The sequence below is a fragment of the Bacillus rossius genome, chromosome 8 (genome assembly GCF_032445375.1).
Source record: "Bacillus rossius redtenbacheri isolate Brsri chromosome 8, Brsri_v3, whole genome shotgun sequence".
In the NCBI taxonomy this organism is placed as follows: domain Eukaryota; kingdom Metazoa; phylum Arthropoda; class Insecta; order Phasmatodea; family Bacillidae; genus Bacillus; species Bacillus rossius.
In genome coordinates this window covers 45,535,627-45,549,510 of record NC_086336.1, presented here as the reverse complement: position 1 = coordinate 45,549,510, position 13,884 = coordinate 45,535,627, and the positions used below count along the sequence as shown (strand labels likewise).

General features: G+C 46.8%; 1 protein-coding gene across 1 annotated transcript in view; it reads left to right on the top strand.

The window, feature by feature from the left end:
• The window catches only part of LOC134535364 (uncharacterized), a 103,051-nt gene that overhangs the window by 34,077 nt on the left and 55,090 nt on the right, over positions 1-13,884 (top strand). Inside the window, exons 2-3 of the mRNA XM_063374436.1 lie at positions 4,629-4,861; positions 11,908-12,124. Coding sequence (XP_063230506.1) covers positions 4,629-4,861; positions 11,908-12,124 — 450 coding nt within the window. The remainder of the gene's footprint in view (positions 1-4,628; positions 4,862-11,907; positions 12,125-13,884) is intronic.

Below are 13,884 nucleotides of genomic sequence, written 5' to 3'. Positions count from 1 at the left end.
ACACACATGCGAACGATGAAATGAAAATAATATTCTGACAACACAACGAAGAAAACTTAGACAAATAAAGTAGGCTTCTTAAGATAAAACAGTTGCGAGGTTTCAAGAAATGACATCTGTTCCCGTCCTCACGCACAGACAGACTAATTTTTGACATCGGCTGGATTTGGCTTGCTTCCTATGTGTTTGCACATTTAATTGCTTTGTGTTTTCATCTTCTTTGTCTATTGTTGAGGTTAGTTATGACATATGGTGTGACGAGGAATGGTGTATGTCCGCAAAAATATCTTACATCAATCTTCTCCAATGCAAGACCCGTTAAAATAACGTTAATAACAGAGTTGAAATATAACCGTGCCTTTAAGATTTATAATAACCACAAAATAAATGTTTTAATTATATAGCTATTTATGAAACAACTAATCATAGTTAATGTATGCAATTATTTAAAATAATGAGCAAAATCACGCAATTATAGAAAAAAAACTCATTTAGGAAAATAATATCGTAAGTGATTTGTTAGTATGTACTAGACGTAGCTACAAACTTATGGCACGCACATTTCAAATCGTTATACTTCGTAACTACGTTACCATTAATTTCCTCGTTTTGATATTATAGAAAACCATTCAAGAAAACCAAACAAAATTTTTGCCTGTCATAACTAGTTTAAAATAACATATATTTATGAAGGTTATGAAATTAATCTATACAATCAGAAACTGAATATCATTTCCCGTATTTTTATTCGGGTCTTATCCGATATTTTTAATTTTCCCCCATTTATATGAAAGAAAAAAAACTCTTAGCGTTCTTAAGGCGTGGATTGGAGAGCTCGCTTGATCACGGTGGACAATGCATCTCTTTGAAACGATCTACCACGAGCCACCACCACGCAAAGAAAACAAGATAGGTTTTTTTCAAGTCTGCTGGACACCAATTGATTTTGGGTCCGTTCAAATTGAGTTTCTCGCCAAACTATTCAACCGATCGTTTGGAGTTTTTACACGTCTCATTTCGAATGAGACTGTGGGCTTTTATTTTCATACCAGCCAAACCCGGACACGTTTCAGGAAAGTAACTTATATTAGTATTCTAGCGAACATAAATTCAATTAGGAAACACATAATTCAACTTAGTACCCTGCTTTGCGTTGTTGTGGCTATGCTGTGGAATGAAAGGAAAGGAATAAAACATTTTTTTCCTACAATTTTTTTTTTAATTTTAAAGCTAGTGGATGGATTACAATCTTTGTTTGTCCATTTTCTGCATAAACTTAAAGATCAGATGGTTTACCGACTTTTGAGCATGCGACGTATAATTGCCCAAGAGAGAAGCATTCTTTTTCTAAATTAAAACCGCACACTTGCAAAGATTGCCCTTGCACTTTATTGATGGTCATAGCGAACGCAAGGCGCATTGGAAATTGAAGCCGTTTGAAATCGAACGATATGTCGGTCGGAATGGGTGGTATTCGTGGAAGTAGTACGTACTTCACCTTTATGAGTTCCAATCAGAATTGTTGCTTCAATTATAGTGTTCTTTTTTTAAAATACTAATCGTGTGCCATTTTATAACTTTGGCTGAATGATGTTTCGGAGTAATATAATTGGCGCTCCAATTATCAAATTCAGAATGTGTGAAGGTATTCCGGTAACGTCGAGTGAATTAAGAAATTCAGGAGGAAATTTCTCTACTACACTTTGGTTTATCACGGAATTAAAGGATTTGTATGTCACTGAGTCTTGAGTCAGGACTGAAGCGTTCAGAATTTTTTTTTACATAAACAATACATGCTCTTAGTGATGTGGTAGACGTTTTAAGAAGACTTCCCAAGACATTTAGTGCATGTAGCGCGGGCTTTAATGTTGTCGCAGAGATTCATTAACGTTCCCCCTGCAGTCTCCCCCCCCCACCTCAAGGTTTAATTAGGTTACGAACTCCTCCGTCTTGAGATGAAGCAACTGCAAGTGGTAGGTCCAGACTAATGGCTTTCATCGCGTTATAAAATAAGATGCCTCCCTTAGTTTCGACATCAGCTCCTGCAGAGACGATTATATTATCTGAATCATAATTATAATTTGGTTTTCTACACAGAAAATAAAAATTTATGTATTTTACAAAAGTTACCTTTGTACACCAGTTGTCAAAAATAGATCGTAATACTTCAAAAGAGATGTCATAACTTTGTTCAAGACATGTCTATGGTTATTTTTAGATATATTAAATACGTTTTTGGAGATAATACTAAGCATTTCTTACAAAAAAAAAGACACATAATTTTATATTTTAATAAATGTTTAATCGAAAACGTTTTATAAGCCATGGGAATGATAGTCGTATATTAAATAAATGGACTTAATTTTGTTTTATTATGCTTACTTATCTGCGAAGTTAATTCTGAAAAGATATTCAGGGAACGGCTTGCAAATAACTTTAATTAAAGGAGGTTCTGAGAAAACACAATTGTCCGGTATACGAATCTGAATCCAGTATTAACTGCGAAAACTATTTTGTAGTGATACAGTTGTTTTCATGTAAATGTACAAATTTATGTGTATTTGTAATTTTACATAAATATTTCTGTTATATTTACAAAAAAAATAATACAGCACAGGAAATTGCCGTGTGCCAGTGGGGAGTTTTCAAACCTCCCTCCCCCCTCCATAACTCCCGTCATCGTTCCTTCCCCTCCTTCTCACTCCATCCCCCTTCTCCATACTCCTCCCTCCTTCCCCCTTCTTCCCCATCCGTAACCACTCCTCCATTCTCCTCCCCCCTGCTTCCACCCACTTTTCCCCTCCCTCCCCTCCACTCCCCTTACAATCTCCCCTTCCACCCTCCTTCTCTCTCCTCTCTTTTGCCAACCTCCTCCCCCTCCTTCCATCCTCCTTCCCCCTCCTTCCATCCTCCTCCCCCTTCTTACATCCTCCTCCCCCTCCATAAATCCTCCTCTCCCTCCTTACTTCCTCCTCCCCCTCCTTCCATCCTCCTCCCCCTCCTTACATCCTCCTCCCCCTCCTTACATCCTTCTTCCCCCTCCTTCCATCCTCCTCCCCCTCCTTCCATCCTCCTCCCCCTCCTTCCATCCTCCTCCCCCTCCTTACATCCTCCTCCCCCTCCTTAAATCCTCCTCCCCCTCCTTACATCCTTCTTCCCCCTCCTTCCTCACAAACAAAACTCTACACCAATTCGTTCCGTCAGAGCTCCCTTATCTCACCATCCCTGGTCGCCTCCAATGTTCCCGACGTTGATGGGACGATAACCCCAAAGCATTTATAATATTCACGAAATTAAAAACATGCATACTTCAATTTACGATAAAAACTATGTTACGGATTGTCCAGTGTGATCTTCGTGAACTTAAGGATGTCTTCGTTAATTTACAAGTAATGATGTCAACTCATTTCGGATATGAACTCACGAGAATCATCTGGATACAGAACACAAAACCTGGAAGACTGGACCAAATGAAGATTTTTATTTACGGAGATCCTGTTGTCTGAAAGTGAAGGCTGTGTCTCATACGCAATTTTGGTAATTTTTTTTTTCATTTTTTTTTCTTTTAATCATTATCACTTGTGCGACTTTATACACACAATATTAAACTTAGTGAATATAGTTTGATTATAATTGTATCAGAAGAACAAATGAAAGGGATGTATAGGAGTTAAATGTTTATAAATAGTCCTTGAAAAAAGCAATTCCGAAAAAAAAATTATATTATATAAACTTGAAGTGTGTAACCAGGATATATTATTTTTAATTATTTTGCTTACATAATTTCGTATTTTTTTGCGGATTATTTAAAATAAATTCGTTGTTTTACTATCCGTATTTTTGGTTATAAAATATTTTATGAATTAAATATTTATTTATTTAATTGTTTTTATAAACTTTAATGAAAATTAACAAAGAACATTATGTATAACACTTTAAATTATTCATTTGTGTCAAGTTTGTGAAAAGTATTATTAAATTTATTTCTTTATCATTTATAAACCAATAAAAAAATGATTTTCCCAAAAACTTACAAACCTGAGATTATCAAGGTATTGGTAAATTATAATTTCTCCACATTTAAGAATAATAAACAAAATTAAAGTAATACTTGTGAAATGCTAAAAAAAAAATTCAACTATATAAAACATTATTGCATGATCTTAATTCATGCTAAGGTAGTCATAATAATTTAACATTAAGGGTCTGATAACTATTAGATAAAAATTAATTTTTTGAAACACTTTATGAATAATTGAAGATTATTATATTATGAACTTATTAACAAAAAAGAGCAAAAACACTAAATTATGTAAAAAAAAAATATAGTAAGCTACAACTTAAGAAAACGCTACGTTTATATTAGTGTTATTTAATGGTCAATAAATGCATGTTCTGTAAGTTAGAACTATGCACAGAGCTAACGGGTTAACATTCCTGTGCTATCGGCCATCCAAAGAATTTCTGTGACGTCATTCGGAGAAAGCACCCACTAGCCGTGTTTTTCTGGTACAGCGGCTCAAGTATCTGCAGACTGCAGCCGAGTATTAGTTCAACAACCACATATTTAACTCCATTGTCTTGGGTAGGGTGAGTTTCAATTTCAAGTTGGCACTGTGGTTGCGCAGGCTTTTTCCCGCTGCCGTCGGTGTACTGCCTCGCGTGGATCTGCCTGGACGTGCTCTTCTGCACCGCGTCCATCATGCATCTGTGCACCATCAGCGTGGACCGCTACCTCAGCCTGCGCTACCCCATGAAGTTCGGCCGCAACAAGACGAGGCGCCGCGTCACGCTCAAGATAGTGTTCGTGTGGCTGCTGTCCGTCGCCATGAGCCTGCCGCTCAGCCTCATGTACTCCCAGGTGAGGAGGGGACATGTGCTCCCAGGTGAGGAGGGAACATGTGCTCACAGGTGAGTAGGGGACATGTGCTCTCAGGTGAGTAGGGGATATGTACTCCCAGGTGAGGAGGGGACATGTGCTCCCAGGTGAGGAGGGAACATGTGCTCCCAGGTGAGGAGGGGACAAGTGCTCCCAGGTGATGAGGGGACATGTTCTCCCAGGTGATGAGGGAACATGTGCTCCCAGGTGAGGAGGGAACATGTGCTCCCAGGTGAGGAGGGGACATGTGCTCACAGGTGAGTAGGGGACATGTGCTCTCAGGTGAGTAGGGGATATGTACTCCCTGGTGAGGAGGGGACAAGTGCTCCCAGGTGATGAGGGAACATGTGCTCCCAGGTGAGGAGGGAACATGTGCTCCCAGGTGAGGAGGGGACATGTGCTCCCAGGTGAGGAGGGGACATGTGCTCTCAGGTGAGTAGGGGATATGTACTCCCAGGTGAGGAGGGAACATGTGCTCCCAGGTGATGAGGGAACATGTGCTCCCAGGTGAGGAGGGAACATGTGCTCCCAGGTGAGGAGGGGACAAGTGCTCCCAGGTGATGAGGGGACATGTTCTCCCAGGTGAGGAGGGAACATGTGCTCCCAGGTGAGGAGGGAACATGTGCTCCCAGGTGAGGAGGGAACATGTGCTCCCAGGTGAGGAGGGGACAAGTGCTCCCAGGTGAGTAGGGGACATGTGCTCTCAGGTGAGTAGGGGATATGTACTCCCTGGTGAGAAGGGGACAAGTGCTCCCAGGTGATGAGGGGACATGTTCTCCCAGGTGATGAGGGAACATGTGCTCCCAGGTGAGGAGGGAACATGTGCTCCCAGGTGAGGAGGGGACATGTGCTCACAGGTGAGTAGGGGATATGTACTCCCTGGTGAGGACGGGACAAGTGCTCCCAGGTGAGGAGGGGACATGTGCTCCCTGGTGAGGAGGGGACATGTGCTCCCAGGTGAGGAGGGGACATGTGCTCCCAGGTAAGGAGGGGACATGTGCTCCCAGGTGAGTAGGGGATATGTACTCCCTGGTGAGGAGGGGACATGTGCTCCCAGGTGAGGAGGGAACATGTGCTCCCAGGTGAGGAGGGAACATGTGCTCCCAGGTGAGGAGGGGACAAGTGCTCCCAGGTGAGTAGGGGACATGTGCTCTCAGGTGAGTAGGGAATATGTACTCCCTGGTGAGGAGGGGAAAAGTGCTCCCAGGTGATGAGGGGACATGTTCTCCCAGGTGATGAGGGAACATGTGCTCCCAGGTGAGGAGGGAACAAGTGCTCCCAGGTGATGAGGGGACATGTTCTCCCAGGTGATGAGGGAACATGTGCTCCCAGGTGAGGAGGGAACATGTGCTCCCAGGTGAGGATGGGACATGTGCTCCCAGGTGAGGAGGGGACAAGTGCTCCCAGGTGAGTAGGGGACATGTGCTCTCAGGTGAGTAGGGGATATGTACTCCCTGGTGAGGAGGGGACAAGTGCTCCCAGGTGATGAGGGGACATGTTCTCCCAGGTGATGAGGGAACATGTGCTCCCAGGTGAGGAGGGAACATGTGCTCCCAGGTGAGGAGGGGACATGTGCTCACAGGTGAGTAGGGGATATGTACTCCCTGGTGAGGAGGGGACAAGTGCTCCCAGGTGAGGAGGGGACATGTGCTCCCTGGTGAGGAGGGGACATGTGCTCCCAGGTGAGGAGGGGACATGTGCTCCCAGGTGAGGAGGGGACATGTGCTCCCAGGTGAGTAGGGGATATGTACTCCCTGGTGAGGAGGGGACATGTGCTCCCAGGTGAGTAGGGGATATGTACTTCCTGGTGAGGAGGGGACAATTGCTCCCAGGTGATGAGGGGACATATTCTCCCAGGTGAGGAGGGGACAAGTGCTCCCAGGTGATGAGGGGACATGTTCTCCCAGGTGATGAGGGAACATGTGCTCCCAGGTGAGGAGGGGACATGTGCTCCCAGGTGAGTAGGGGATATGTACTCCCTGGTGAGGAGGGGACATGTGCTCCCAGGTGAGTAGGGGATATGTACTTCCTGGTGAGGAGGGGACAAGTGCTCCCAGGTGATGAGGGGACATGTTCTCCCAGGTGAGGAGGGGACAAGTGCTCCCAGGTGATGAGGGGACATGTGCTCCCTGGTGAGGAGGGAACATGTGCTCCCAGGTGAGTAGGGGACATGTGCTCCCAGGTGAGTAGGGGATATGTACTCCCTGGTGAGGAGGGGACATGTGCTCCCAGGTGAGTAGGTGATATGTACTCCCTGGTGAGGAGGAGACATGTGCTCCCAGGTGAGTAGGGGATATGTACTTCCTGGTGAGGAGGGGACAAGTGCTCCCTGGTGAGGAGGGGACATGTGCTCCCTGGTGAGGAGGGGACATGTGCCCCCAGGTGAGTAGGGGATATGTACTCCCTGGTGAGGAGGGGACAAGTGCTCCCAGGTGAGTAGGGGATATGTACTCCCTGGTGAGGAGGGGACATGTGCTCCCAGGTGAGGAGGGGACATGTGCTCCCAGGTGAGGAGGGGACATGTGCTCCCAGGTGAGGAGGGGACATGTGCTCCCAGGTGAGTAGGGGATATGTACTCCCTGGTGAGGAGGGGACATGTGCTCCCAGGTGAGTAGGGGATATGTTCTTCCTGGTGAGGAGGGGACAAGTGCTCCCAGGTGAGTAGGGGATATGTACTCCCTGGTGAGGTGGGGACATGTGCTCCCAGGTGAGTAGGGGATATGTACTCCCTGGTGAGGAGGGGACATGTGCTCCCAGGTGAGTAGGGGATATGTTCTTCCTGGTGAGGAGGGGACAAGTGCTCCCAGGTGAGTAGGGGATATGTACTCCCTGGTGAGGTGGGGACATGTGCTCCCAGGTGAGTAGGGGACATGTGCTCCCAGGTGATGAGGGGACATGTGCTCCCAGGTGAGGAGGGGACATGTGCTCCCAGGTGAGGAGGGGACATGTGCTCCCAGGTGAGTAGGGGACATGTACTCCCTGGTGAGGAGGGGACATGTGCTCCCAGGTGAGGAGGGGACATGTGCTCCCAGGTGATGAGGGGACATGTGCTCCCAGGTGAGGAGGGGACATGTGCTCCCAGGTGAGGAGGGGACATGTGCTCCCAGGTGAGGAGGGGACATGTGCTCCCAGGTGAGGAGGGGACATGTGCTCCCAGGTGAGTAGGGGACATGTACTCCCTGGTGAGGAGGGGACAAGTGCTCCCAGGTGAGTAGGGGATATGTACTCCCTGGTGAGGAGGGGACATGTGCTCCCAGGTGAGGAGGGGACATGTGCTCCCAGGTGAGTAGGGGACATGTACTCCCTGGTGAGGAGGGGACATGTGCTCCCAGGTGAGGAGGGGACATGTGCTCCCAGGTGAGGAGGGGACATGTGCTCCCAGGTGAGTAGGGGACATGTACTCCCTGGTGAGGAGGGGACAAGTGCTCCCAGGTGAGTAGGGGATATGTACTCCCTGGTGAGGAGGGGACATGTGCTCCCAGGTGAGGAGGGGATATGTGCTCCCAGGTGAGGAGGGGACATGTGCTCCCAGGTGAGGAGGGGACATGTGCTCCCAGGTGAGTAGGGGATATGTACTCCCTGGTGAGGAGGGGACATGTGCTCCCAGGTGAGTAGGGGATATGTTCTTCCTGGTGAGGAGGGGACAAGTGCTCCCAGGTGAGTAGGGGATATGTTCTTCCTGGTGAGGAGGGGACAAGTGCTCCCAGGTGAGTAGGGGATATGTACTCCCTGGTGAGGTGGAGACATGTGCTCCCAGGTGAGTAGGGGATATGTACTCCCTGGTGAGGAGGGGACATGTGCTCCCAGGTGAGTAGGGGATATGTACTCCCTGGTGAGGAGGGGACATGTGCTCCCAGGTGAGTAGGGGATATGTACTCCCTGGTGAGGAGGGGACAAGTGCTCCCAGGTGAGTAGGGGATATGTACTCCCTGGTGAGGTGGGGACATGTGCTCCCAGGTGAGTAGGGGACATGTGCTCCCAGGTGATGAGGGGACATGTGCTCCCAGGTGAGGAGGGTACATGTGCTCCCAGGTGAGGAGGGGACATGTGCTCCCATGTGAGTAGGGGATATGTACTCCCTGGTGAGGAGGGGACATGTGCTCCCAGGTGAGTAGGGGATATGTTCTCCCAGGTGAGGAGGGGACAAGTGCTCCCAGGTGATGAGGGGACATGTTCTCCCAGGTGAGGAGGGGACAAGTGCTCCCAGGTGATGAGGGGACATGTGCTCCCAGGTGATGAGGGAACATGTGCTCCCAGGTGAGGAGGGGACATGTGCTCCCTGGTGAGGAGGGGACATGTGCTCCCTGGTGAGGAGGGGACATGTGCTCCCAGGTGAGTAGGGGATATGTACTCCCTGGTGATAAGGGGACATGTTCTCCCAGGTGATGAGGGAACATGTGCTCCCAGGTGAGGAGGGGACATGTGCTCCCTGGTGAGGAGGGGACATGTGCTCCCAGGTGAGTAGGGGATATGTACTCCCTGGTGAGTAGGGGACAAGTGCTCCCAGGTGAGTAGGGGATATGTACTCCCTGGTGAGGAGGGGACATGTGCTCCCAGGTGAGGAGGGGACATGTGCTCCCAGGTGAGGAGGGGACATGTGCTCCCAGGTGAGGAGGGGACATGTGCTCCCAGGTGAGTAGGGGATATGTACTCCCTGGTGAGGAGGGGACATGTGCTCCCAGGTGAGTAGGGGATATGTACTCCCTGGTGAGGAGGGGACATGTGCTCCCAGGTGAGTAGGGGACATGTGCTCCCAGGTGATGAGGGGACATGTGCTCCCAGGTGAGGAGGGGACATGTGCTCCCAGGTGAGGAGGGGACATGTGCTCCCAGGTGAGTAGGGGATATGTACTCCCTGGTGAGGAGGGGACATGTGCTCCCAGGTGAGTAGGGGATATGAACTCCCTGGTGAGGAGGGGACATGTGCTCCCAGGTGAGTAGGGGATATGTTCTTCCTGGTGAGGAGGGGACAAGTGCTCCCAGGTGATGAGGGGACATATTCTCCCAGGTGAGGAGGGGACAAGTGCTCCCAGGTGATGAGGGGACATGTTCTCCCAGGTGATGAGGGAACATGTGTTACCAGGTGAGGAGGGGACATGTGCTCCCTGGTGAGGAGGGGACATGTACTCCCAGGTGAGGAGGGAACATGTGCTCCCAGGTGATGAGGATACAAGTGATCCCAGGTGAGGATGGAACATATGCCTTCAGATGAGGAGGGGACATGTGCTACCTGGTGAGGAGGGGACATGTGTTCTCTGTGATGAGGGCACAAGTGCTATCTGGTGAGGAGGGGACATGTACTCCGTGGTGAGGAGGTGAAATGTTCTCCCAGGCGAGTTGACATATACTCCCAGTTTAGGAAAAGATATTTAATCTCATGTGAGGACACCCGGGAAGAAATCAAGAGGGTATATTGTCGTTCATTACATTATTTTATTTTTATGTTATTATCTACACTGAATAACAAGTTGTTATTTTAGTTTCTCAGGTCTACAATCAAGAGTTCTTTTATTACTGTACCCATTAAAATTTAGTTTAGCTAAAACAATTTCAATGAGATATCTGCCTGAAAAAGAAAACTTAATTTTTTATTTTTTGCCCTACAAGGGGATGCGTGAACTTATTGCTATCTGAAATATTTCCTCGAGAGGAATTTCACATTTTACTATGATCAAAGTTTTCTCAAGGTGCACGCTTTTTCTTCAATAATAAGAAAAATTAATGGAGATGGGGAAGGAATGTTTTATGACCATTTCAAGGAAGAAACCCAGAAAACTGTGGGAAAACTAACTAGGGTTCGAATCCGCATTCTTCCAAAAAATTTTTTCAGTGTCTTGTTTGATGCCGATGTTAGGAAGGCAATGTTGTCAATTTGGAAACTTTGACATCAGATCCAGTAGTGGAGACATAAATATAATGACAAAGCGAAAACTAAGCATTTTGATTAAATCTTAATAACGAATGTAATGCGATGTTTTGTTGAATGTTCATTAGTACAAGCTTTATTTATTTCCTTCAAATATAAGGAATTTTGTTTTATTGGTATTATCCGTGAATGCAAAAATAATTGATGGGATTATGATTTCTGAAACTGAGATGAGACTGTAATATGAAGCGAAGAAGTAAAAAAAACATAGTATTAAGAAGCAGGGCAGGGATCTGCGATTATCTGATTTCGTGATTTCAGTTGAGAATGATGATTATATTTGGCAGTTCAGCATAGCCAGATAGAAAAATGTGTTGTAAAAAAAATATTGTATGTACATTGAACTGTAGTGTTAGTAAATGAAGTGATTTTATGGTGCCTTTTGGTGTTCAGAAATGGAGACATACTTTTCCTGACGAAATGTCAGCTCTGGGATCGCCAGGACTACTGTAAACATCTGGAGTAACTTGGGTGCCTTTTTGTGCTTAAAAGTGGAGACATAAGGTTTTTTTCTGACGAGTTACTAACACTGGGCATGGAAGGACCCCGACTAGGAAAAATATGAGAATAAATAAGAAGAGAATGGATAAGGAAATAGTTCTGTCATTGGTTTAAAAGGAATAGCAGTTATTAAAATCAGTACCAAAAAATAGTAATCTGTACACATAAAAGACCCAAAACAAAAAAAAAACAGTATTTTTCATGTGTTTCAGGAACAGTTTTATTGCACCAGCATAACCATTAGTTAACTGTTTTTGTATGAGTTGTTGGTGCCCAAATTTGGGTCCTACAAGATTCCGTTTTAGTCACACTGTTGTTTTCTTCTGATCAGTTGGAAACCTTAGTGGCCTAACAGGACCACGATTCAGTACCAAGATTTTTTTTGCTCACATCTGGAGACTTTCCAAGGATTTTTGGTTCTTGGAACATTGGAGAATTGCTTTTTCTTGATGAATTACAAGCATAGGCCCAACAGGACTAAGTGTCTGTGCTATAATTTTTTTTTTAGGTTATGTATCTGGTGATTCTGTTATATTTTTTGATGCTTGGAAGTGGAGACTTGGTCAAGCATGATGAGTTGGCGACCCCGGTTGGGCCGGCAGGACCACGACTCGGTGCTGGTGGACGGCACGTGCCAGATCCCGGACCCGCTCTACAAGCTGATCGGCTCCATCGTGTGCTTCTACATCCCGCTGGGCGTGATGCTGCTCACGTACGCGCTCACCGTGAGGCTGCTCGCCGTGCAGCAGCAGAACCTGGGAGGGCGTCAGGCGGGCTGGTCCAGCGGCTGGCTGGGCACTCCCGGCACGCCGTCCCTCGGTGAGTTGCCGGCGCTGACTGCTCTGTGCTCCGGTAACCGTGACCAGTCTAATGAGTAGAAGCCCAGCGCAGTTGGTGTCCATCAGTCTGTGCGGGGTTAGCCCTGGCTGTTTCCATCTGGCAGTCAATAAGGGCTTACGTTGGCTCTATGCTCCAGCAGTCACTGTGAGCGAACATGTCTCTGTGCTCCGGTAACTTTGACCAGCCAAGACAATGCCATTAAATGAGTAGAAGCCCAGCACTGTTGGTGTCCACCAGTCGGTGCGGGGTTAGCCCTTGCTGATTCGATCTGGCAGTCAGTTAAGGGCTTACGTTGACTTTTTGCTCCAGCAGTCAGTAGTGGATGACATTGGCTGTCTGCTCCAGTAGTGAGTATGGGTGAACATCGCTCTGTGCTCCGGTAACTTTGACCAGCCAAGACAATGCCTTTAAATTAGTAGAAGCCCAGCATTGTTGGTGTCCACCAGTCGGTGCGAGGTTAGCCCTTACTGTTTCCATCTGACAGTCAATAAGGGCTTACGTTGACTCTTTGCTCCAGCAGTCAGTAGTGGATTACATTGGCTATCTTCTCCAGTAGTCAGTATGGGTGAACATCGCTCTGTGCTCCGTTAACTTAGACCAGCCAAGACAATGCCGTTAAATGAGTAGAAGCCCAGCGCAGTTGGTGTCCATCCGTCTGTGCGGGGTTAGCCCTGGCTGTTTCCATCTGGCAGTCAATAAGGGCTTACGTTGACTCTTTGCTCCAGCAGTCAGTAGTGGATGACATTGGCTGTCTGCTCCAGTAGTCAGTATGGGTGAACATCGCTCTTTGCTCCGGTAACTTTGACCAGCCAAGACAATGCCGTTAAATGTGTAGAAGCCCAGCGCAGTTGGTGTCCATCAGTCGGTGCGGGGTTAGCCCTTGCTGTTTCCATCTGGCAGTCAATAAGGGCTTACATTGACTCTTTGCTCCAGCAGTCATTAGTGGATGACATTGGCTGTCTGCTCCAGTAGTCAGTATGGGTGAACATCGCTCTTTGCTCCGGTAACTTTGACCAGCCAAGACAATGCCGTTAAATGTGTAGAAGCCCAGCGCAGTTGGTGTCCATCAGTCGGTGCGGGTTTAGCCCTTGCTGTTTCGATCCGGCAGTCCGTTAAGGGCTTACATTGGCTCTATGCTCCAGCAGTCACCGTGAGCGAACATGTCTCTGTGCTCTGGTAACTTTGATCAGCCAAGACAATGTCATTAAATGAGTAGAAGCCCAGCATTGTTGGTGTCCACCAGTCGGTGCGGGGTTATCCCTGGATGTTTCGACCTGGCAGTCAGTTAATGGCTTACATTGGCTGTATGCTCCAGCAGTCAGTAGTGGCCGACATTGGCGGTCTTCTCTAGCCACCAGTAAGGCTAGGCGTATTTGCAGGCAGTACCTATGACTCATGTTTGGAAGGGGAACATCGTGAATTGAGACACAGGGACTGCATCACACCTGTGGACCTGCTTTTCTTCATATCTCAGTTTGTGTCTTTTTAGTGTGTTATTTGTGTGGCACTTCATCAGGGAATATTATTGTTAATGCAAATTTCTCCATGAATTCCTTTTTTTTTAAAAAAAAAAATGTGTTCTAATTTTTCCAAAACTTTACCTTCCTTTATTTTTGATGGATTAATCATATATTATCAAACTCTGAATCATAGTCAGTTTCACTGCTCCAATTTTTCTGCCAGCCATGGTATCAATTTAAATGAATCCCTTAAGAAGTTTTGATGAAATATGACACTTA